This window comes from Pollicipes pollicipes, unplaced genomic scaffold (assembly GCF_011947565.3).
Source record: "Pollicipes pollicipes isolate AB1234 unplaced genomic scaffold, Ppol_2.1 Scaffold_4881;HRSCAF=5763_pilon_pilon_pilon, whole genome shotgun sequence".
NCBI lineage: Eukaryota > Metazoa > Arthropoda > Thecostraca > Pollicipedomorpha > Pollicipedidae > Pollicipes > Pollicipes pollicipes.
The window spans coordinates 22,969,709-22,994,708 of NW_023596576.1; the positions used below are offsets into that span (position 1 = coordinate 22,969,709).

Genomic DNA, 25,000 nt, shown 5'->3' on the forward strand with positions numbered 1-25,000 from the left:
GTGACGCACGCGACAATCTGACAATGGAGGGCGAGTCGTCGACACCAGGGAGAGGACCAGCGTGACACGCGGAGAGAGGGCGGACATTGTGCGTCGTGAGGATAATCTGCGAATGGAAGGACGCTTCGAGGACACCCGAGATCTGACTACGGTCACGCGAGGCGAGCGAGCTGAGATCGTCCGACGTGAGGACAACCTGAGGACCGAGGGGCGGTTTGAGGACACGAGAGAGTACACCGCCGTGACACGGGGTGAACGCGCGGAAATTGTTCGCAGGGAGGACAATCTGCGAATGGAGGGCCAATTCGAAGGCCGCCCCCGGGAGGGTGCTCCAAGGGGTGAGAAGGTGAAGCCCGTCAAACATCACGATAACCTCAAGCCAGAAGGCGACTTCACGGGTAAACCCAAAGATGATGTGCCGAGAGGGGAGAGGGCGCCAGTGGTGAAACACCCGGACCACCTCAAGATGGAAGGAGATTTCATTGATGGCAGGGACCGGCACTCGCCCGGCAAGGGGCAGCGCGCCCCCATCGTGAAGCACCCAGATCACCTGAAGATGGAGGGTGACTTCTACGATCGTCCCGATGGGGAGGCACCGAAGGGAGTGCGTGCGCCTGTCGTTAAACACCCGGATCATCTGAAGATGGAGGGCGACTTCACAGACGGCAGAGATCGGCACTCGCCCGGCAGGGGACAGCGTGCTCCAATCGTTAAGCATCCAGATCACTTGAAGATGGAGGGCGACTTCTATGACCGCCCGGACAAGAAAGCGCCGACGGGTGTACGTGCACCTGTTGTTAAACACCCGGATCACCTGAAGATGGAAGGCGAATTCACTGACGGTCGCGATCGGCATTCTCCCGGCCGGGGACAGCGTGCCCCTATTGTACAGCACCCGGATCACTTGAAGATGGAGGGCGACTTCTACGATCGTCCCGACAAGAAAGCGCCGAAAGGTGTGCGAGCGCCTGTCGTCAAGCATCCGGATCATCTGAAGATGGAGGGCGAGTTCACAGACGGCAGGGATCGTCACTCGCCCGGCAGGGGACAGCGTGCTCCGATCGTACAGCACCCGGACCATCTCAAGATGGAGGGAGACTTCTCTGATCGTCCGGACAAGGAAGCTCCGAAGGGTGTGCGAGCACCAGTCGTCAAACATCCGGACCATCTGAAGATGGAGGGCGAGTTCACAGACGGCAGGGATCGGCACTCCCCCGGCAGGGGACAGCGTGCTCCGATCGTACAGCACCCGGACCATCTCAAGGTAGAGGGAAAGTTTACTGACACTCGTGATCGTACGACAGTGACGCACGGGGAAAGGGCCGACATTGTTCGTAGAGAGGACAATCTTCGCATGGAGGGTCGGTTTGAGGACACCAGGGAACAGACCGTTGTAGCTCGTGGCGAACGAGCCGAAATCGTGCGCAGAGAAGACAATCTCCGCACAGACGGCAAGTTCGAGGACACTCGCCAACACTCTGCGGTTACACGGGGAGAGCGAGCAGACATCGTTCGTCGGGAGGACAATCTCCGCATGGAGGGCAAGTTCGAGGACACCCGTCAACGCTCTACGGTTACGCATGGCGAGCGAGCCGACATCGTTCGCCGGGAGGACAATCTCCGCATGGAGGGCAAGTTCGAAGACACTCGCCAACACTCTGCGGTTACACGGGGAGAGCGAGCAGACATCGTTCGTCGGGAGGACAATCTCCGCATGGAGGGCAAGTTCGAGGACACCCGTCAACACTCTACGGTTACACATGGAGAGCGAGCCGACATCGTTCGCCGGGAGGACAATCTCCGCACGGAGGGCAGATTTGAGGACACCCGTCAACTCTCAACAATTACACGCGGGGAGCGAGCCGACATCGTTCGCCGAGAAGATACACTCCGCATGGAGGGCAAGTTCGAGGGCCGGCCGCGCGGAGAGGCGCCGGCTGGCGAGCGGGCGCCGCGCGTGCAGCACCCAGACAACCTGAAGCCGGGCGGGGAGTTCACGGGTAAGCCACGAGAGGCGGCGCCGCGCGGCGAGCGTGCGCCTGTGGTGCGCCATCCGGACCACCTGCGCATGGAAGGCAAGTTCGAGAGCGGCCGCGAGATGGTGACGGTGATGCGGGGCGAGCGGGCGGAGATCGTACGGCGCAGCGACAACCTGCGCATGGAGGGCGACTTCAGCGGCCGGCCGCAGCAGCAGGCGCCCGTCGGAGACCGCTTCCCCGTGAAGAAGCACTCGGACAACCTCCGGATGGACGGCAAGTTCACCGGTGAGTGAACGCACGGCGCCGGACGCGACTGGTGTTGCTGATGTGCATGTCGTTACTACTCTGGTTCAGGCAAATATTTGTCTTACGATGCAGCGTTGTTCCTTCTGATGCAATTGCACCGACGTTGAAATTACCAGCACGTATGATCATATATTCGTCGTCTGTTTTTTTTCTTGCGATAGGGTGTTCCCTACGGTGCAAATGTACGGATGTTGGAGTTATCACCGCATAATGTGATATATTCGTTGTAAAGTTCGGGATATGTGGCATGTCGCATCGCATATGTCGCATATGCACTTGGTCAGGTAGTTTACTTGGTCCTGTATGCGTGGTTTTCTACTGGCATCCCTGCGTACGTTAAGTACGTAGTACGTCATGAATGCTTCTGTTGCGGTTTACGGCATCAGGCATCCATTTGCTCACTTCGACACAATGCGCTACAGTCAACTCCTACTGCGAACCATCGTTCCGCTTACGTCCCTCTACCTTCATGTCATGTCATCTTCATGTCCCTGTCGTGTGCTGTGCGACGCTGCCATCATCGCTCAGACGGCTCGGCGCTGACGCCACCATCCCCGGTGTCCACAGACGGGCGGCAGCAGACGACCGTCGGTCAGGGCGAGCGGGCCTCCATAGTGAGACGCGAGGACAACCTGCGGCTGGAGGGCAAGTTCGAAGGTGGGCTCACGCGCTGGGCCCTGTCGGAGGGCTCGGGGCAGAGGGCTGCACTGCACCCATCCAGTCTGAGCCATGCGGCATGGGGCTGGGAGGTAGCCATACAGCACAGCCTTCGAAGCACGTATCTTCTGTCATCAGTCTGTTTATTCACGTTCTGTCCTTAATCAGTTTGCTATCATCGTTCGACGTATTGGCTTTGCGTCATCATACAGTCTTACTAGTTTTTACAACACCGTTTTTGATAGCATTCTGCGTAACTAATTTCGCCGTGCATCAGTGGACAGGCGGCAAGTTAATAGCCTGTGCCGTGCTTGTTTCACTAACTCGTGTTCGCACTGTTATAACTAACAATGTCACACACTGCATGGGGGCTCTTTGTAGCATAGTGTGGTATGCGTCGTGAGAAGTTTAGCAAGAGGCAGGATTTGCAAGCACATGTCGTTGGTTGGACTCGTCATCATGCTAAAGGGTAGTTAAGCATTTTTGGCATATGCTTCTACTAGGGCATACCAAGTCTATCGAAATTAAAGTGCACAGGAGGCTTGTCTGGCATAATGTTACCAAGGGAGATAGCAACTTTTCAACTGTTTCAACTGTAGCAACTGTTGGTGTGTAACTGCAGCGAGGATCGGGAATGTTTGTAAGCGTTTTGTAGTGGTTCAATACCAGGGATTGTGCAGATGTATGATGGTGGCATTGGGTCATAACTGATCCTTGGTACTCCCACGCCCGTAGGAAACATGTTAATGATCGGAAATATTGAATTGTCTCTAAAATGTTACCAATTTCTACCACATTCCTCCGAATTTATGCAGCAGTATGGCTCCCTTGGCCCTTCCCTTGCTTGCGTCGCGCTGGGCACAACACATGAAATTGGGGGCAAAAAGAGCCGCTGCAATGATTACACAGCACCATGTGCTGTCTCTAGGTGGTCGACTTGGACGCTTGGCTTGACTGCACATCACTTTTGATATAAACTGGACGTTAGGAAGCACTTGCGGCGCTCACTGGCGCTGTCAGTAAGATATCACCCCACCGTGCACCTGCAGTGATCCCAGAAGGGCGCTCGTTGTTCACCACATCACCTGTCTCTGATCTGTGTGCACGCACCCCTACACACAGCCCAGCCCACAGCCTCACTGCCTGTCGACTGTTGTGCACACGTCTCGCTAATGACGGCGGGGTTACACAGACACGCAGCGACGCGCCACGCCGGCGGCCGGCGAGCGCGCGCCGCCGCGCCGGCCGGAGGATCAGCCGAGTCTTCAAAGTCAGTTCGCCGGCCGGCCGAGAGATGGCGCGCCCGGCGCCGAGCCGAGGCCGGCCGGGCGCCGCCGCTCCTGCTGTGTTGTAGTGGTGCGCTCCGGCCGGGCCCAAGTGATGCACCAGCCTGCCTGCCTGCCCTTCGGAGACGGCGAGCCGCCGGCCGGCGCTGGCTCGCTCTGTCGCTGCTGGCCCGCCCGCCGACACCACGGCTACGCGCAGCTGTAGCGCCCCGCAGGCGCCGCGATCTCGGCGATTTCGTTCCGTTCCGTTCCACCGCAGGTTTTGTTTCCTTACGTCAACTGTTTTCTCGCGCTGCACCCGCCGGCTGCACCGTTTTGTTCATGCACCCGCGACGACGATCGGCAGATTCCCGGCGGCAGACGACCGTGATGTCAGGCGAGCGAGCCGAGATCGTACGGCGCTCCGACAACCTGACGGTTGGCGGCGGCGACTTCAGCGCGCCGCGCGCGCCGGCCGCGCCAGCCGCCGGCGAGCGCGCGCCAGTCGTCCGGCCCCAAGACAACCTGCGCTCCGAGGGACAGTTCTCCGGTCAGTGGACTGGCGCGGAGGTGATCTGCGGCCGCCGGAACAGACGCGCGCGGTCGTGACGACGAGTTGGCCGTCGGCGAGGCGGCTTGAATAGCGTTGGTTTCGCTTCGTTTGCGAGCTTTTGTTGCTTTTGCTTCGGCGCCACGAGGCGTCGGTTGAGCTTAGTGCCTGCCCTCTGTTCGTTCCGTTCTGCTTTATCTGTTTCGTTCCGCCCCATGTTTTCCTGTGTTTCGTCCTGTTTTGTTTGGTGGCCACGCGGCGCGGGCGCGGGCTTGACCGGCGCCGGACGCCGCAGACACGCGCCAGCGGACGGTCGTGAGCCGCGGAGAGCGCGCCGAGGTGCGCCGCCACCAGGACACGCTCAAGATGGAGGGCGAGTTTGTGGGCCGCACTGAGCAGCGGCACTCCCAGCACACGGTGCAGCAGCGCGAGGTTCGCGCGGCCGGCTCCCCCGGAGGTACGGCCGACGCCGCTCGCCCGCACTGACGGCCGGCCGCGCCCGGCGCCCGGCCGTGACCGGCGCCCGGCCGCGACCGGCACTTGTGCGAGCGAGTCCGGATACGCGTCGCCGGGTGCTGTCTTCGGGTTTTGTGTGGTTGCAAATTATTGCGATTGATCGGCTATCAAGTATCACTCGCACCTTGTTAAAGTGGCTGGTAGTGCTGATATTGCCAGTTTTGGAGTTGCATACGTGCGTGAGTGGAATGAAGTGTCCGAGCGTGCTAAAAAAGGTGAGTGCTGTGAGATTAGTGAAACCCGTTTAGATTAATTATCTGCGCAGTTGTTAAAACGCAGTTTCCTTTGCAGCCGTTCCCACCAGCCAGAACGACTTCATGCCGTTTTAAAACGGTGAACAAGCAAGTGGGCCAGTCGACACAGCAGACGTCTGCAGTTCAGCAGTCTACCAGCCAGCAGCAGACCGCCTCTAGCTCCACCACTGCCGTACGCTCGGAGCAGCAGTCGGCGTCCGCCAGTCACATGGAGCAGCGCAAGACGTCGTCCGCCGTGTCGGAGCAGCGCAAGACGTCGTCCGCTGTGTCGGAGCAGCGTTCGACTGCCACCCAGCAGTCGGAGCAGCGCAAGATGGCCAGTCAGACTGCGCAGCAGAAGATCTCCAGCCAGTCAGAGCAGCGTGCCATGTCGACCAGCGAACAACGCACCATGTCGGCTAGCGAGCAGCGCACCATGTCGGCCAGCGAGCAGCGCACCATGTCGGCCAGCGAGCAACGCGCCAGCTCGGCCACACAGTCGCAGACGGTCACGAGCAGCGTGAGCCGCTCGGAGAACGCGCGCCAGATCCGCGACTCGTCGGCGCACCGGCGCGCCACGCGCCAGAACACGTGGACCCGCGAGGACGGAGAGCGCGCCAAGGCCGTGCGCCAGGCGGACAACCTCCAGCTGGAGGGCTCGCACAGCTTCGAGACGAGCTCGGGCCGGCGCGGCCAGCGCCGCCTGGCGCCCGAGAACCAGCCAGTGGCCGGGCAGCGCTCTGGTGGCGTCCTGGTGTCGCCGGTCACCCAGGAAACGAAGCGCTCCGTCAGTGACCAGAAGTTCGTCGGCTCGCTGCGCAAGGAGGAGGAGAAACGTAAAGAAGTGGGCGGCCAACACGCAGCAGCGCAGTACCGTGAGTAGCGCCGCGAGCAGCGCCGTGCAGCAGCAGACCACCAGCAGCGCGACGCAGCAGCGCACCGAGTCGCGCACGGTGCAGCAGTCTGAGCGAGGTCGCTCCGTGCGCTCGTCCACCCAGTCCGGCGGCATCTTCCACGGCGACTACGACGTGTTCAAGGACAAGTCGATTAGAAGAACCAGTCGTACGCCACGTACAAGCCGTGTCCGGCTTCCACGGTCGACTCACCACTCTCCGGCCTGCGCGTGGTGAAGCAGACGCATGACCACAAGTACTACATGCCGAAAGTGAGCGACTAGAACCGTGCCGGACGTGGACACTTGACGCAGGGGGGGGGGGGGGAGGGAGAGGAGAGAGGTGCGACCGGGCGCTCGGGGTGCGGCCGGGCGCTCGGAGCGCGGCCGGCGCTGGCTCGCGGCCTCCCTTAGCCGCCGCCGCGCCGGCCGCGGCTCGATCTGCCCGGCTGGGCCGCGTTGGCAGACGAGCGTCGACGCTTACGTCACGCGCGGCGACGCTCGGACCACTTGTGATAAGACGCCTTCAGCCCGTCCACGAACGAGGCCTTGCGACCGTGCGGGGCGCCGGCGCTCCGCACCAGCGGAGCGGGCTGACTGTGCGCGGCCGAGGACGCGCCACGAGGACAATCAAAGTGGGACTGTAGCATGTTTTCTAGGTGGTGATGCTAGCATTTGCAGTCGCACTGTGTTCTATTAACATCAACCCGCTTGTGGTTACGGCAATCGGTATCCGTTGAACTAATGGCTATTTTTGCGAGGTGCAGCTGAAGGTGCTGTTGTATTTGTATTACTTACGTGCTGCAAAGGCGCTGCTGTATGCTCCTTTCGTTTATTTTCAAGGTGAAAATACGCTGCTTTCACATACGAAGTTTTTAATGGTATAATAATTATGCAATAAATGATTCTTAATACATTCCAGGCTTTGATTGTACAATTTTTGGTTGATATATCCAAGTATTTCTAGAATGGTGGGGTCAACCCTCGCCGTGGTCAGACCCAGATTCAGCGGCGATACGACGGAGGAACTATCGGGCTGATCCCTGATATCGGGCTGATCACAACACATTCATGTCAAATGACGGTGCGTTTCACCAGCAGAGCGAGAAGCGCCGACCTAGATAGACTGGGCAGCCGCCCACCCGCCTGGCCTCGCCGGTCACGCCGCGCACGTCCGCGCCGCGCGGCAGGACGAAAACGGCTCTCACGCCACTGCCGGAAGCCTCTCTCGTCGCCGGTTCAGCACCGCAGCCGACCGCGCGGCACATCACGGGGGCAAAGGATGCGTGCCGGGGCGAGAGAGTGTCGTGATAAGATGTTAGACACGTGCGTCGAAGCTGGTGAAAGCCTGATCTGGCGGAGACCCCCACGCCGATAGCAGACGAGTTAGTCGCTTGCTCGGCCCATTCCTCCTCTGAGGTCTGGCACACTCGGCCTCGGACTTTTATGTTTTGCAGCTTCCTCATTGAGAAAAGTTTGTTTTACAAGTGCGGACTTTGCAAGCTATTTTCCACTCCAGAGTGGTTTGATGGTCCGCCATCTGCATTCTACAAAGGCGAGCGGTACCGATAGGTGCTGCTCGGAGACCAGCGGAGGAGACCGAGGTGCAAACAGCCCGGGTGTCTCAGTCCCCTCGCCGTGCCTACCTCACCACGCTGAGGTCCATCCTCTCAAGGCGGTGTTTGGGGGCCATGTTACCCGGTCAGAAAACACCAAAACCCAATCAGGTGAGGCTCCCGGGCATCATCCAATCATGTGAGGCTCTCGGGCTTCATCCAATCAGGTGAGGCTCCCGGGCATCATCCAATCAGGTGATGTTCCGGGGACATCATCCAATCAGGTGAGGCTCTCGGACATCATCCAATCGGGTGAGGCTCCCGGGCATCATCCCATCAGATGACGTTCCCGGGGCATCATCCAATCAGGTAAGGCTCTCGGGCATCATCCAATCAGGTGACGTTCCCGGGCATCATGCAATCAGGTAAGGCTCCCGGGCATCATCCAATCAGGTGACGCCCCCGGGGCAAAGTGGGGCGCTGCTATGCCGCGACATCACATTGCATGTTTAAACCTTTTTTTCGGATTATTGATAGTGTGCGGCCACACACGTGAGCGTCACGTCGGGGAAGAATACTGAGTGAACCCAGTCAAGCAGTGGCTTCAGGCCTGTGTGTCAAGATTTTCCGCCTCATGCTTGTCGAGGATCATATGTGCCGTGGAATGGGTATCCTGCATGTGGTAAGAAGTAGCAGTTACTCGCGAATTGGATAAAATTTCCATCTGTTCGTGAATTGACGAGGGAAATATTATTTATAATATATTGGCCGTGCTTTATAGGTGCTGGTCGGGGAACTTGCATTTACATTTTCAGGAAGATAAACGGAATGGAAAGAGGCTTCAACGCCGAATGTCAATTTCAATGGCGCATAACCATTGGGGAACCATACTGCAACAAGTCGCTGAGTGCATTGCGCTTGAACCTCATGCTCCTGGCTGCAGTGTCGACCTCAAAAAGCATGTTTTGCATCGTCTTTTCGCCCTGTGGAACATCTCGTCGTCTCTCCAAATGGCCGACACATGCCCACCATTATTCCGATGTAGGAGGAAAACAACACAGACAGTTACATGGAAAATTTATTGAACCCATAATTGTCTGGTAGTTGACTCACACAGATGTCATACACGGTAAGTTACGACTAGATGCTGAGATTATTGAGCACGAACCAAACAATAGAAAAGGTGGCCCTCCGAAGATGTGGTGAGTGCACAAGAACCAAACTCTGAACGCGCGCCGCGATGGTACAAGGTGAATTGCCCCCGGGCGCGACGCGGTCGGCGGTCCTCGAAACAGGGGACGATAAGGTATTAAAATATTTCAGGGTCTGAATTTCCGGGAAACGGTGCGGCTGCGGTCCAACCGGGTATCCTAACAAGTACGCTACTGTTCTAGATCGCATGGTTCGCCACACTCACTCTCTCGCAGGAAACCCTGTCAACCGAACAGGAGCGTCAAATCGAACACAGGGCATCTTACGTACTAACCGCAATCATTAACAAACAATAGCAAAGGATAGAAAACCAGCTACACATGCCTACTCTGGAAGAAGATAATACACCAATGGAATGCTGCAACCATCCGGGGGCCCTCTCCTGTCGCAATGAGGCGCCGCCCAGTCCCGTCAATACAGGGAGCACCCGTAGCTCGCGTCCTCCGTTTGGCACAAACTCAGGACCTTAAAGCTAATCGAGTCGTATATGTATATCCGACGCCGCACACAGGTCTGCGCGTCTAAGCCTACAACAAACGTCGCGCCGGCCGCCGCCGGAGCTTGCCGAAATTCGGGATATCACATAGAGAAATATATGCGCGCGACTGCACAGAAAACCCCGGCGGCGCTGCCAACCGGGCGCCAACGTCAGACTAGCGGCGCAAACAAGCAGAACGCACGTGCCACAATTGCACTGATTGCAGGATTAGGCGAAAATGACTAGGTAAACGAGCTCAACTCCTCGAGCAACGCATCGATTCGGGCTCCTGAAAAAGAAAGCACAACTAAAAAATGGGAAAATCATACGAAATGCGCGAAACAAAATGCAAAAAAGGCATGGGATACCATAATAAGCCATGGCAAAACACAAGAGTATGTAGAAACGAAACACCGCATGCAGGTGAGGTAGATAGTAGAGTTATAACGCTGAAGAGGATGTAGGCAGGGCAGGGATGATACAATGCCAACTAAAACGCTAGCAAATAGTTATCAAACTACTCATCTCCCATTTAAAGAACCGTTGACACATAGTTGACTTAAAATGTATAGCAGCTTTGAGCACCACATATTGACCACGCCCTCTCCCATTATACCACAACTCTCACTCGACGCACGTCAGCAACCACCGCTCGGCCCAAATGATTCAAAATTCGCATTCAGCCGTTCGCACAGTAACAACGCCAATGAGCAACTAAAATCGCTACAAACAATTGTATGAGGGCCAGCCCCGCCACATGGCCCGTCAGAGGGCGTCCCCAGTCATCCCGGTATCGCACCAACCGTGCCCCGATCCTATCAGTGCCGCCGCCGCCAGCCAAACCGGAGCCGGCCCCGGGGCCGCAGCGGCGGCGGTCCACAACAACAGTTCAACAATCGGCCGCCAGGGGCGCTGCCTCCGCCGTGGCGACCGGTGCCGCCGTCCACTACCCGCGCCGGCGGCACAGCGGGCGGCTCGCCGGTCGACGTCGCTCGCGCCGCGGCTCGCCGGCGTGCTCGAGATTCTCCCGCGGCCTCCTCGAGCCCTCGGGCGGGCGCGCGGGTTAGTGCGATCGACGCGGCCGTGTCGGTGGGTTAGTTCGCTGCTACTCGTGCTTACTGGCTAGCCGGGCGGCGTCGGCCTTGCTGCGCGTGCCGGCCGCCGCCGCGTGCGGGTGCTGCGCGTAGCCCGGGTGGTCGTCAAAGATGACGCGTTCGCCGGGCCGCGGCGGCAGCGCGCGCGGGTCGTGGAACAGCGGACCGCGCGGTTTCCACACCGGAGACCCTGGCGAGGGAGGGCAGACGCTTACCGGGGCAGCGGGCGTGGTCAGAGAGTCGAGGGTCAGGCTGACACACTGGGAGCTTTTGGCAAAGGCACCATTAATTGACCATCACAAGATCCTGCGCATGCCACAAGGTGTGTGCCACACGCCTTGTGCCTTAAGTGCGGCAGATGAGCAAGTGCTGACACGGAACAGCATCGGCACATGACAGCAGAACGCATCGGACACCCCGCGTGAGGCGGCCAGACGGCGTCACCTGCCGGGGACGCACCGGCGGCGCGGGCGTGCGGCGGCTGGTAGTGCTCGGGCGCGTTGCTGGCCTGGATGAGGCGCGCCTGGCTGCCGGTGCTGCCCGCCGACAGCGTGCTGGAAGTGCTGAGGCTCAGATGGTTGGGGATGCGGCCCAGCTGGCCGGGCCGCCGCGGCAGCACCTCCTCCTCGGCGTCTGAGCGCGACGTGTCGTCACGCACGTCTGAGCCGTCGTCGCCGCGCTGGCCGCCGGTCGGGCCCGCCGCGCCCGGACGGCCTGCAGGTGAGAGCGTCACTCAGCGCGGCGGGGGGGGCCTGACGTGACCGGCGCGGGCGGACGGCTCCAGGTCGTGGTTAGGCACGATCGGATGACGGCGTGGAGTGACGTCAGCGAAGTCTCACGTGAGACACGACACAGTTGAGGAAACCATGCTGAACACATCCCAACCACCCCTTGTAGCTTTGTATGTCGCCTCGTTTTGATTATTCGGTGCAGGACAGACATCAGTGCAGCATTTTGAACGCCGGTAAAACCGGGCCAAGCCCTTACTAATAAAAGTGGGTAACGTTACGTTTTTCAACGCAATGCGGTGGTGATGCTCGAATAAATCCGTGCCAAAACGTCATGTTTAGGAACTAATACCTTTGCAACATTCGGATGAAAGTCACAGAGAATCATGGCTAGAACAGATGTCACAGTGTGATCTTTTACAGAGGTTCATGACCAGAGCACATGTCACAGTGTGATCACAGTATCACAACACTTCCCGGTCAGTAATATCCGTTAACAGGCATAGCTTGATTTCACACAAAAATTAAAAGGTAGCTAAAACTTCATAAGTTATGCCTTATTCTACAGATTTACCTATATATATATATATATATATATATATATATATATATATATATATATATATATATATATATGTGAAAATAAATGCAAGCTAGTCCAATAATAATTACATGCACTGCATGCGATGCGAGCTGCACATGTAACGCCAGCTATTCCTATTACCAGCCACCCTGACTGTGACGCATAGTTTGTACCAGATGCGTGCATCCGACCCTCGCAGATTCGCGCTGGTGACCCAGCAGTATTCTGAAGTCCAGTTGTACCGTCCGGGCACTAGTTAAGGGTTGAGGCTTGGCCCAGGACGGGATTCGTGCCGATCAATAATCCCACGCTACGCATGCTTCCATTCGAACAGCGCGACTTCCTTGCGTCTGTCGTTTAGAACCGCCTCTCCGCCAATGACATTAGGAGAAGGCAGACGGCTGCGAAGTTAATTTTGTCCCGCAACACGCCTGGCACCAGTGGCGGGTCAGGTAGGTACGCTGACAGGGCCGCATGGCCCGATAGGTGGCGGCACGGGCGCTTTACCGGGACCGGAGGCATCCATGGTGCGGCTGCGCCCCCTCAGGTTGGTGTCACTCCCCGATACACTCTCGTGGTAGCCGTCCAGATTGTCGTAGTCAATGGTGGCGGCTGCGGCAGCGAACACGCGCGCTGTCACCAACAGTCCGTGTACGTCTAGCGCAGTGCCTGGCCAGTCAGTGTGAGGTATCGCAACTTTGAGCGCAAAACAGAATCAAGCTCATCTTTCACTTGAGTTTGAGAAAAATGCAAAGCTGGGCGGACATAGTGATAATGTAATAAAGAATGAAATAATATTGGTCACTGCGCAGTTGCACGAATGCCATTCAACGATCGGACAGCTTTCTGTGGCAAATCAAGTGGCACCCTTCAAGGCATGGACCTAGTCGACCGCACTGCATCAAATGAGCTCCAGCAGGCTGGAGCGAGCAGCCAGTGACTCAGCCAGAGATGATCCGAACATCAGAGGGGCGGGACGAATGAATGACCACAAATTTGCGCGGGACGGACGCCGCCTGAGGCGCGATAAATCTCTTCGTTCCGTTGAGCCTATCCTATATCCAGTAACTCTGGGCTTTATCGCAGCAGACTTGGCTTGGTCTTGAGTCTCGGAAAGTTTCGTTCGATTCTCAGTCATCGTCGTGTAAACAGCAGCCAGTGCCGTTCGATTATCAGTCAGTCTCGTTCGATTATCAGTCAGTCTCGTTCGAATGGGCTCGTTCGCAGAGTCCGGCATATGCGGTGGGCGCTTATCCATAATGTATCGGTTGGCGAAGTCGCAATGACTGGTAAATCGAGGGACAAGGCAAATTCACGCAGAGAACCTTCTTTAGTTTCACAGACACTGCCAGAGGCAGAAAAGTCGCGATCAATAAACGAGGGCACTGAGCTGTATGATGACGGTGTTTGGGGGCAAGGACATTGAGCTATATATGTGAGGCCTGAGTTATCCGTGAGTTCACGGGTCGCGTGTCACGGGTTATCCTGTCCTCAAACAGTCCCCACCCTGCTGCAGGACAGCGGCACGATTCCACTCCAAAGGACGTCAGAGCCGGCGAACGGACCCACACACAACACACACGCCACGGTTCCCCCCACGCTACCGAGCGCTGGCTGTTCACCACCCCCAACCACTCCTCACAGCACCATCGACAGTGGCCAGGTGGAGCACTCACACATGCCGGCCGAGTGGCGCTGGCCCTTGTTCTGCATCTTCTTCCGCATGCTGAGCGTGCGCGACGGCTGCAGCGTGCCCGTCTTGTAGCTGCTTGTGCTGGCCGCCTTCGTGACCGGGATGCTCATGTTGCGCACGCTCTCCCGGATGATCTGACGGATGGTCTTCAGGAACGCGTTCCGGAAATCGCTTGTGCTGCAACAGCGGTCCTTCGGGTTTAAAGTACCTCCACAAGCATCCGAACGACCGGGTTATGTAAGGCATGGTCATCACGGCACGAACATCCTCAAGGCTTCACCGACAGTGGTATAAGATTTGTCCGCCCAAGATTTCAAAGCAGCGTGCGGCATACCTTGATATTTTTTCTGCAAAGTAATTACGCTGGGATCGCCTCCCTCCACCCTGACTGGGTGCGAATTAAATTCAACGCGTCAATACGGCAGACGTCTGCGCCTGAGCCACATTCCTCGACATCAGCCCAGTGCCGATTATGTCCGATGCACACAATCTGAGGTCGGGTCGCACTCTGACCGCGCTGTGCCACCATGGCCGGGGTTTGTAGCACCAATTGGACACAATGTGATGCTGGGTCGCACTCTAACCGCGCTGTGCCGCGATGGCCGGGGTTTGTAGCACCAACTGGACACAATGTGATGCTGGGTCGCACTCTGACCGCGCTGTGCCGCGATGGCCAGTGTCTGTAGCACCGTACCGAACTCTGAATATTGGGGGCTTTCGTCCCCACATAGCAAACATATTCGAACCATAAACATACAAGTCTCTCTAATAAAATTGTTCAACTAAAAATTATAGCGTAAGGCAAGCCGACCACGACATTTTTATCCGATGTTCCGCACACTAAAAACGCGGGCACAGAACTGCGCAGGACGCGCACACCGTAAGCATGCGAGACGGAATTTGCCGGCATCACTACACTGGACTACTGGCAATCGCACTGGAAGAGCTGCATCGAACGTTCTACACGCTTTGCAGAGAGATCAAATGACTAAAGTTCTCAGAATATTTCACCACGGTGTCTAATCCGGCTGCCGAAATCTGACAGAACTTTTCAGCGCGCCTCAAAACCGCAAATCATCGCTGTCCGCTGGAGCAGGAGTGATCTGCCGCACAGCAGCACGATCATCTGCATCAGGACCATTGCCCGGCTACTCTTAATCATGATGTGTTATTCTCTCGTCGTTGTTCATACTCATGGCTCTAGAGGCAATGGCCAAGCTCCCATACGCGTTTTGGATTTTGAAGCGTTTCACGTGTGTACTGTGTAAGCATCACATAAGCCAAGTTCGTTGTGCGTTTGAGTTTAAAATGGAGCAATAGTTATACCCTTATGGTACCACAACCCCTGCTCTTCCATCAAAGGTTCCCATTAGAACGGGTGCTCGATGGGCGATTCGACTGGGCACTCCACAACTTGTCCCTTTGTCAAGTCCCCAAGTGGTGATGCGTAACGTGTGCAAAGCGCATGCGCATTTTCTGTGACGCACGTTTCGACTGATAGCATGCAATGTTAAAGATACGTTGCAAGCTGTGTAACACACATGGCAAGTCATGCCAGTAGCGCAGCTGACCGTATTTACACAAATCCTCCAAACTCTCCCTTTTACGGCGCACCCGCGATCTATTGGCGATCGACCGCCACCTGAATCCCGAAGCTCGCAGAATCGCGCCGAGAGAACGGCAGAGAAGACGCACTCACTTAAAACCCATGCCAAGTTTCGGTTCACACAGATGTGATTTGACATGATTTAGAGGCATTCCCGTAGTACACCTCCTTTATACCCCGGCCGACCGCTGGAATACCACGAACAACGGCCATTCTTGCATGCTCAGTGATGCAGGCATACGGACACTTGGATTTTCATATAATAGAACGACGGTAAAAGAAGCCGATACCAAGCACAGCCAAGGAGTGGACGAAGCCACCAGGGGGGGGGGGGGGGGGGTAAAAACGCTTGCACTGCCTGGTCATTGGTGATCAGTGGACTCAGTTAGTTCAGTATGCCACGGTTCAATATCTAGCAATTGTGTGCGTTGTAACAATAACTGGCCTAACGAGCTATTCGGGTCTAAAGGGGATTATGAGCCGCTAAGTAGAAAGTCAATGGCTAATTGCTCATAAAAAATACAAAAATGAAAAAATAATGCAAAATGTCCAGATCTAGCACATAGCAACGGCCAACTCAAACCATGACACCAGGAATGAGAAAAGATAAAAGGAGAACACCACATCGACAGATATATGTGTTGTGTGAAATGGGGCCGGGATGTGAAAGAAAGAGATGGGTAGAGAAAATCGGCTCGAGTTATGAGCTTGGCATACGGAGAGACGGGTTGCGGCCGGTAACGTGGCACGTCTGTGATGTGATGCATGTAATGATTATATATATATATATATATATATATATATATATATATATATATGTGTGTGTGTGTGTGTCACAAGGAAAAGTCATGCCTGCTCTTTGCATTGAGCGCGCACCACCTGCCACCGTAGCAATGGCTGAGCTAGTCCTAACATAAGCCGACAATGGAATGCAGTTCGTTCTTTTGCCAGCTAGCGGCCACTTCATTGCATTCCTGTACACATCTCATTATCATCCTCGGCACACGCTGCGAGGGGAACTCGCAAATTCGGCGAAAGCCAGGTTCACCAGGCTGGGACATGGATTACTCCTAATCGAAAATTGCGAGAGCAGAATAGAAATATTCTAGCGGCGTCTGAAAACATTGCGCGGAACGTGGTGTACAAAAGGGAGTAGTGACCAGTGCAGGGCATTCCGTGGATTCTGCAATCGCCTACCTTCTTACAGAACTGGCATAAGTCGCACGTTACTAGGCTATGAAAGTGGGTGAGTTGGGTGAGGGGATGATGCCGAAAGTATCAGGCAGATATCTTGAAGTTATTCATAATTCCAACGTAAATTATCGTTGGTTACCACGATTTTGGTTGAATCCAGATAGCATTCAAGCCTTGAAAATATGCTTCAGCAAAGTTGTCATCTACTCCAAAACGAACTTTAAGTACTGTCTGCTTGCAATCGCATTTGTCTGTTTTGCAAACCCAACTCGACCGTGGACAACGTGCTCACCTGTTGGAAAGGTGGTAAACCTTCTCGTTACGCCGATGGATCTGCGACTTGAGGTGGATAAGCTCCCAGAGGTAGTGGTTCTCTACGTCGCGACAGGACGAGGCGCGCACCTGCACCTCCGTCACCGGGATCAGCACCTGGTACCGGATAATCTCCACCTCGGCAGGGTTACCCTTGCCCGGCGCGCTCTGTGGGGGGGGGGGGGAGGGAGCGGCTGTGGTCAGCATGGGTCGCACGGCGCGATGCGCGAGGTTTTGGAGGAATTAGAGGAGTGACAAGCTCAGAACGGAGTGTCTGATCAGAGCAGAGACTAGACATATCACTGGCGCGATGCACGAGGTTTTAGAGGAATTAAAGGAGCGATTAGCTCAGAACGGAGCAACTGATCCAAGCAGAGACTAGAGATGTAAGTGGCAATGTGGTTCACGACTGAGCTGGCTGCCAGCGCGAAGGTGACGGATTCGGCGGACATGACTTCTTGTGAAGTATCGCCGGACAAAGGGATACGCCCGCACGAACCCAGGGTATGCTGTCTAGTCCTTGTGGATAAACAGCTCGTAGTTCACTTCTCGATACAAATTACAACACCGACATTCTGAATGACTAACTCATGCATTGATGACGCGTTTGCAGTTTGCGGTGGTTCATAAAGTAGTCTGTCTGCTACGTGCAAATGTAAAGTTTATTTAAGCAGAAGGCCTAACTCACCATGAGCTTCTTCTTCTGTCTCAGTCGCTCCTTGCAGAGGAAGACGACGGCGGTCTTGAAGACAAAGCACATGGCGTGAAGCTCGAGGCCCTTCTTGATTTTGCCGAGGAAGTCCGATATATTCAACCACTCCACCCCACCATAGTACAGAAGGTCGCCAGGCGACAAATCCACCGGCTGAAAATGGGCCATGTGGCGCTGTCAACAGGTCTGTGCTTCATGACTGCTTCAAAAGGCATGCGACAGATCCAGCGGACACTGAGCGCTCATGTGTACAGTTCGCAAACGGTAAAATGTGCAACACTTACAGATGCCACAGGCAGGACCATTTTGGTTGACTTCTGGTGCTGCCGGAACAAGTGATCAAAGATGGCGCCGTACTCCTCGTGAATGCGCTGCATTTCGTTGATGTGCTCGGCCACTTTCTCCATCCCCTTCAGCGCCTCTGCCGAAAGAAAACCGCACAATGTCGTCTGGACTCAGTGGCGGAGTGGGTACGTTTCAGAAACTACTCGTACTGAGGGCAGGAGGAGGTCACGTGACAGCGACAGTGCTCGGGAGCCCAGACGATCAATAAGTGAGGTTTGTGCGGGGTGCTGGCACGGCACTAACAGAATATTCCAGAACAGAGCATCTTTTGTATTTTCCTGGGGGTCAAAGTTCGCTTGTGCGGCCTTTCCCAAAGATGTCTGCAAATACAAATGTTCGCCGCCACAAATGCATCCGGTGAGTACAGCATCCGCTCATCGCAAGTCAGGCTAATGCGTAGCTCAGTTAAGTCACGCTCATACTGAGCGCCTGAATGCACTTCTCCCCCCCCCCCCACCCCCCCACCCCTCACCCCCCATCCCCGAAGACGCAGCGAGCATCTACGTAAACTGATTTGGAAGCCACACAGGTGAATGACACAGCGCGGTCCCATCACCCTGGCAGTGAACCATACCGACGAGACAGGCCGACAATAATATATGGCATAATAATCTAATGATCTATATGACCTCTGAGATAGTGCCTCAGTCGTCAATGGGGTCATAATGGTCAAAGTAGACCTGAAATCGGCTCACAACTCAACCAGAACGGCTGTTAGGTAAACGTCAGAGGCCTCCAAACTGACAGCCACCGTAACAACTCTGGTTATACAGCCTTCGCGTCAGTTGACACATTCCACAACAACGGTGTCTTCCTCACGAACGGCTGTCTGGCGGATAGTCCGGGCACACCCATGTCATGTACTGCGTTTAACCCGACACCAGAGCCCCGAGGACCGCCCACCGAGCGGCCTGTCAGACTCTCCTCTGATGCTCTCCACCTACTCTCTTGGTGACGACGCTGCTTTCTATCCCCGTCGGTGATGGTGCCACTCCCATTTTTCTTCCCAGATCGTGATGATGTTTTCCGGGTACCATCTAGGCCGCGCTGCTCATCCTCACCTGCCTTCCAGGTGGTGGTGGTGCTAACATCCGTTAGAAGCCCTCAACCTCCACCGGCAGTGCTACCCTTCACCTATCCTCCAGGTGGTGGTGCTACCCACGATTACGAGCCCTCTACCCCAAGCGGTAGGGCTCCCCTCCACTTACCCTCCAGGTGGTGGTGTTCGCCCGACTGCGGGTCGGCCAGGTTTCGCAGCTGCTGCAGCAGCAGCGGGTACTTGAGGATGCGTTGGATGGGCTTGATCAGATAGCTCTCGAGCGTGGACGAGTGCTGCTGGCGCGGGTTCTGCCGCTGCAGGAACTGCTGCAGCTGCTGGTTGCCTTCACCTGAGCACCAGGAGGTTGCGTCATTCGCAGATGCTGTGAAGGTTACATTTAGCTTCATGGGCATGAGGCGATAGCCCACCACTAGTAAATTAGGTGCGGAGAGGTGCTCAGTGCCGAACGTTCAGTGTGATTGCAAGTGAGATCATTGAAGTTTATATTTACCTTGTCTGTGCATTTTAAAGCTTCAAGCGGGGCAGCTAATCAAACCCCGCCTCACCTGACGGAATCCATACCGGGGGGAGCGTTTTCGATGTAACTTTGGTCGGTCAAGCAGAAAACAAACATCAACTTACTTGGATGGAGGACTTTTTGTGCTCTTGAATGGCTGGCGCAGAAGGAACTATATAACTTGAAACTATTCGTATGATACAAGAATGCGTTGCCTATGGAGAATAGCACGTTCTGAAAGGTGAGTATTTCAAACATTAGTCAGACGAACACAAACAAAATCATGCGCAAAACAGGCTGAAAATTCGGGCGTGTCCTGCCCAAGTGTGCTCTAGACGCGACTTGAGCGGCGCTTCATCCGCCACAAGTGCGCAAACTGCGCGGGCCCGATGTGACTCAACACATGTCATGCCCAATGGAGCCGTGCCACATCTATGCATACTGAGGTTTGACTGCAGGTTTGACTGTAGGTTTGACTGCAGTTGTACATTATCGTAACGTACGAAGTACGTTACGAAGTACGAAGTACGAAGTACGTAACGTCACCAAGATGAGCGCGCGCCACAAGGTGACAAGGGCAGGTATTTTACGAAGGAAGAAGAATGTGTCGCGCAAGAATTGCACCGGTCCACCGTCAGCATCGGCACGTGCGCAGAGGACACGCCCTGGACCGCACACTGACCGTCCAGGGGCCGCGAGGACCGCACACTGACCGTCCAGGGGCCGCGAGGACCGCACACCGGCCGTCCAGGGGCCGCGAGGACCGCACACTGACCGTCCAGGGGCCGCGAGGACCGCACACTGACCGTCCAGGGGCCGCGAGGACCGCACACTGACCGTCCAGGGGGCGCGAGGACCGCATACTGACCGTCCAGGGGGCGCGAGGACCGCACACTGACCGGGGCCGCGAGGACCGCACACTGACCGTCCAGGGGGCGCGAGGACCGCACACTGACCGTCCAGGGGCCGCGAGGACCGCACACTGACCGTCCAGGGGGCGCGAGGACCGCACACTGACCATCCAGGGGGCGCGAGCGAAGGACAACGTCTTCAAACCACCTTCAGTCGACACAGCAGGAATCACACGCACCTTGAACTGCGTGGGCGTCTCCAGTCGGCCCAGGTTGGGCTCCATCTCGACGGCCTCCTCCAGGCTCTGCAGGAAGTCGCGCTGGAACTCCACGATGTCGGGGATGTTGCCGAAGAGCGCGTTGATCTCGGCTGGCGTGATGAACGACTCCCGCCGCAGCGGCTCCAGGTAGTTGTCGATCAGGGAGTTCAGATGCTGCGGAGTGGCCGCGCGCCGTCAGTCGCCGGGTCCGCTCACCGCACCACGAGCGCTGTCACATTCGACACAATGGCCGTCGGAATATCGGGACAAGGTCGTGTGAGGGTCAGGTGAGATGTGTACCGTGTGAAGTTTTTGGCCTAACGTGTGAAGTCTGTAACGTGCGAAGCGTGAAGTCAGAACATAACATCACCCAGGGGAGCACTAAGTGCTGTAACACACGTGACACACAAACACGGTAATTTGCGTGCAGCCCAGCGTTGTGAGGTAGTGATTCCGCCGGTCATTTGACAGCTTATGTGTCCCCGGGACTGTGACACCGAAGCCAACTGCCCGCGAACACGCCAGCGTTGGTGACGATCAACGGAGTACTTCTAACGCGCGTATTGCTTCAACATCAGCTATGAATAGCGGCCTAGATTTCACATAACTCTCTCCTTCCTAGCCACTATCACTGCCGTTGGCTGCCAGCCGCCGGGTGGAGGGGGAGGGAGGGGGCGTCGACGAGCCGTCCATGATCACGTGCCGTGGGCCCGTCGGCGGCAGACTGGCCGGCCAGCCGTCGCTGGGCGGAGGGCGCCGGTCGATGTCTGCCAGCGGGCCGGCGGCGCCCGCCGGCGTGCAGGTCGGCGCTGGCAAGGGCCGAGCGGAGGCGGGGGCGGGGGTGGCGGCAGACCGAGAGAGGGAGAGAGAGGGAGAGAGGGAGGGAGGGAGAGAGAAAAAGAAAGGGAGGGAGAGAGAGTGGGTAGGGGAGAAAGAGAGAGAGAGAGAGAGAGAGAGAGGGGGGGGGGGAGTGACCGAGGGAGGGAGGGAGATTTGGGGCTAACCGTTGGGCCAGGGTCCGAGCTTGCGCTGAGGCGCCGTAATGTGCCGACGGCGGTCAGACGAGCATGGACGGAATCGGACCGCGACACTACCAGGACGCGGTTACGTCAGGAGAGGACATTGTGAAGCCTTGCGATTCAATTTGAGGTTAGACGGCGGTCAACAAGTTACTCGTCATCTCTCGTTAGCCATGGGCTCGGCATTATCGACCAATACTGGCCTGGGCTGTCCTACTGCTAACTGAGACCAGGCTGGTCCAGCCACAGCGCGGGACGCTTTATCGGGCTGCATTTTTCGTGAAGGGCTCGTATATACATCACGGACAAAGCAGGTGTCACAGTCACGGGGGCGGTTATGGCACCGGCTCGAGTTTCTCTGGCCAAACTGGGAGCTGGAGCTGTCTGCTACAATGGGGTATATTGGTACGCTTTCTCTTTCAAGACCAGGTCGTAAAACCTAAGATGTGCCGCGAGCATCAGCCCCTGCATGGGGCAGCCTAGGCATGATGCAGTTGTCGTAAATAAATCCAAGGGGCAATGCTTGAATAACTAGGATTTAGATGCATTCAGTCAGCGGAAGCCACCTCGACGTTAGTGGGTTTGATGAAAATAGCAAGAGCACGTAGAAACGCAATTTACCGGTAAATAAGATACCTCTGACAGTGAGTTCTAGACCAGAGCGACGGAGCGCGTCGCGTTAAACATCGAGGCAATCGCACACAGGGTGAAGCAGGCCGCAAAATCCAGGCCAAACGCTTCTTTCAGTGGTGCCGGCCGTGCCAGACAGCAAACGTATCTCCTCCTCCGGGGGGGTGAGTGAGTTCATGCCGTAGCTAGAGTGAGGCGGCCCCAGCAGCGGTTCTCACCTTGACGCAGGCGCCCCAGCAGCGGTTCTCACCCTGACGAGGGCGCCCCAGCAATGGTTCTCACCCTGACACAGGCGCCCCAGCAGCGGTTCTCACCTTGACGCAGGCGCCCCAGCAGCGGTTCTCACCCTGACGAGGGCGCCCCAGCAGCGGTTCTCACCTTGACGTAGGTGCGCTCCGTGTCGATCAGTTCCGTGAGCACCTTGCGCAGCTTATCGGCGTCGCTCAGATGCCGGCTGGGCGTCATGGTCTGGCTCTGGCTGGAGGCTATGCTGGAGGTGGGCGAGGGCCCGCGCGGCGGGTCGGCCGGCGAGCGGCAGTAGCCCGTCACCAAGGTGGCGCTCTGCGGACGGCGCCAGGGCCCGGTCAGCCGGCGGGACTAGCGCACGCCTCTGGCGCCCCATGGACTTCAACAGACGTTTCGAGACCCACCTGCGACTACGCCCACACTGGTACAGAATGGTCGGTGACTTCGCTCCGACGAGGGGTATTTTCCGGCAACATCTGCTCCCCGAAATCCCCCGCGCGCGACCTCGCACACTATGACACATAAACACGTGCATATCCAGGCCGGTCCCGGAGACGCCTTTCGTGTGGCGCCAAACCGTGCCAGGCAGGGTCTACAGCGGCCATTAGTTCGGCAGGCCCATGGTTCGTTATGAGTAACTGATGCAAGATTTCACGGGACTGGGATTAGAACCTACCAAGCTCAGGACAAGTCTAATGTTCGCAATCCTGTGCAGGTATACTGGGCTGCGTAATACCCTGCCCAGCATCTGGATCATGAACCGATTCCCTGCACATCCCGTACTGGGAGACGCGGCTCAGCCGCTATCAATAACGGTGGCCCTCCTTGGACGCGGCCTCGCCGCTCATCCAGCCCGGCATATCGAGCCCTCATGGCGCGCTCTTCTGCTGAGCTCAATGCCGGCGGCGCTAAACTGCAGCCGCCAGTTTAACGTCGCACTGGCGGCCCGACATTCCCCGGCTATCGAGGAGATGCAGCGCCAATATTTCACAGGAGTTGCCCGTCATGGATGAGACGGGACGCTCCGGCGCAGACAAACTACACTCAAAATGCGACACGTGCCAGGCAAAGCCCTGGGACGGCCATCATACGGTGGGACGAGCAGATGGTGTTAAGGGGCCATGAAGTGGGTGAAAGATGCGAGATATTTGAGCACCCGTCAGTGTTGTTCTTCTTGGCTTGCGCGTGTCATTTCGTGCGTAGAATCGCGATCACTTTTGTAACGAATACGTTCGAGAACATCCATGACTTCCCCAGATGTTAGAATAAACGCACCCTTCTTTTCCTGCCTTTCTTTTTGCACGGCTGCACATTATGACGCAATAAACCACCCCCGACACGAAAGCTTCAGTCGCTGATCATGGGGGGAGAGTCTGCGTCGGAAGCCCCGCCTCCGCGGCCGCCGGCTCGCGCTCTGCGTACCTTGAGTAGATTCTCGATCTCGACAGACGAGACGTTGGAGCGGTCCGAGGTGTCCGAGGGCGGCGGAGGGCAGCCCTCAATGTCCGCCTTCTCTCGACCTGCAAGACAGCTACCATCAGCCCGACCGGGACGAGTGCAGTGACAGCGAGGGCGCGGCGGCCGCCCTGCCCACGCCATCCAGCTATTCACGTCAGCGCGGTGAGCCCTCTCCGCCTGCGTAGCTCGGCGTCGCCGCCGGCGGCGGATAGGCTCCGGGCTCAGGCCCGCAGATAGGACCCGTCTCAGGTCAGCCAAGTTACCGCTCTGGTGCGGCGGGAGAGCTAAACGCGGGGCCTCGGGCGGCCGTCGGCGGAGATCGAGCGGCAGGAGAGCGGCTTACTCCAGGACTTGACGCTGGGCACGATCATGTTGTTAATGTCGTCGTCCCGGACGGCGTTGTCGGAGGGCGGCGGCGGGCACACCAGGCGCTCGATGATGTCGTCCGTCGACTTCATCAGGTTGGCCACGTCCGGCACCTGCCGCAACGCAACAGTTGGAGACGACCAGACAGGGCAGAATGGCACCCAGGGGTGAAAAAGTGCCTTTTCTGTCACCCACGAAATTTGGAGCCGTCTGATTGTCGCCTGGGATCAATCATTCAGAAACCGTTGCAATATGTCTTTAAATGCAATTAATCACAAAAACAAAGGCAAATTAAATGCAATGCGGTATAACCAAACATTTTCTTTTCCAGAACTCCTTTGCACTGGTCTGTAATGGCGGCACTGATATAGTATAGTTTGAAGTATGTTTCTGGCACCTGCTTAAAAACTAGCTTGATTAAAGTACCATGTTTGGCAGCATCTTATGACTCAACTTGCAGAAACAGCGAAACATCAACGCTTCGACATGTGCTCACGCTGCAAGCGTTAGCGAGTACAGACCAATACTAAGCCTTGAGTTTCGTCGAGCTGGGATAATCTGCTGTAATGTGGTCTTGTCTGCTGAAATATGTTTTCATGTTGACAATTTTGTCACCAATTGGTTCGCAAAAGTGTTATGTCATCAATCATATGCGGTAAATCAGAAACTTTTTCACCCCTGGTGGCAGCAGCCGAAGCGCTGG

General features: G+C 56.5%; 2 protein-coding genes across 3 annotated transcripts in view; one reads left to right on the forward strand and one right to left on the reverse strand.

Annotated features, from left to right (window-relative positions):
* The first annotated feature begins 43 nt into the window (after nucleotides 1-43).
* Nucleotides 44-5,602, forward strand: LOC119100129 (uncharacterized). Its single transcript, XM_037223240.1, has 5 exons — nucleotides 44-2,264; nucleotides 2,853-2,942; nucleotides 4,575-4,757; nucleotides 5,053-5,214; nucleotides 5,565-5,602. Exons 1-5 carry the CDS (start codon nucleotides 113-115, stop codon nucleotides 5,600-5,602), a joined length of 2,625 nt encoding a protein of 874 aa, XP_037079135.1. The 5' UTR covers nucleotides 44-112.
* A 3,412-nt stretch (nucleotides 5,603-9,014) lies between these two features.
* Nucleotides 9,015-25,000, reverse strand: part of sif (guanine nucleotide exchange factor still life) — a 43,145-nt gene continuing 27,159 nt past the window's right edge. For both annotated transcript variants that reach the window (XM_037225144.1, XM_037225143.1), the window contains 14 exons: nucleotides 24,275-24,410; nucleotides 23,896-23,993; nucleotides 22,606-22,788; nucleotides 20,558-20,752; nucleotides 19,593-19,701; nucleotides 19,120-19,299; nucleotides 17,851-17,987; nucleotides 17,543-17,719; nucleotides 16,835-17,022; nucleotides 13,726-13,919; nucleotides 12,557-12,661; nucleotides 11,198-11,452; nucleotides 10,764-10,928; nucleotides 9,015-9,933 (listed from right to left, as the gene is read on the reverse strand). In XM_037225144.1, the coding sequence (XP_037081039.1) occupies nucleotides 9,887-9,933; nucleotides 10,764-10,928; nucleotides 11,198-11,452; nucleotides 12,557-12,661; nucleotides 13,726-13,919; nucleotides 16,835-17,022; nucleotides 17,543-17,719; nucleotides 17,851-17,987; nucleotides 19,120-19,299; nucleotides 19,593-19,701; nucleotides 20,558-20,752; nucleotides 22,606-22,788; nucleotides 23,896-23,993; nucleotides 24,275-24,410 (2,169 nt within the window). In that variant the 3' untranslated portion in view covers nucleotides 9,015-9,886. The remainder of the gene's footprint in view (nucleotides 9,934-10,763; nucleotides 10,929-11,197; nucleotides 11,453-12,556; nucleotides 12,662-13,725; nucleotides 13,920-16,834; nucleotides 17,023-17,542; nucleotides 17,720-17,850; nucleotides 17,988-19,119; nucleotides 19,300-19,592; nucleotides 19,702-20,557; nucleotides 20,753-22,605; nucleotides 22,789-23,895; nucleotides 23,994-24,274; nucleotides 24,411-25,000) is intronic.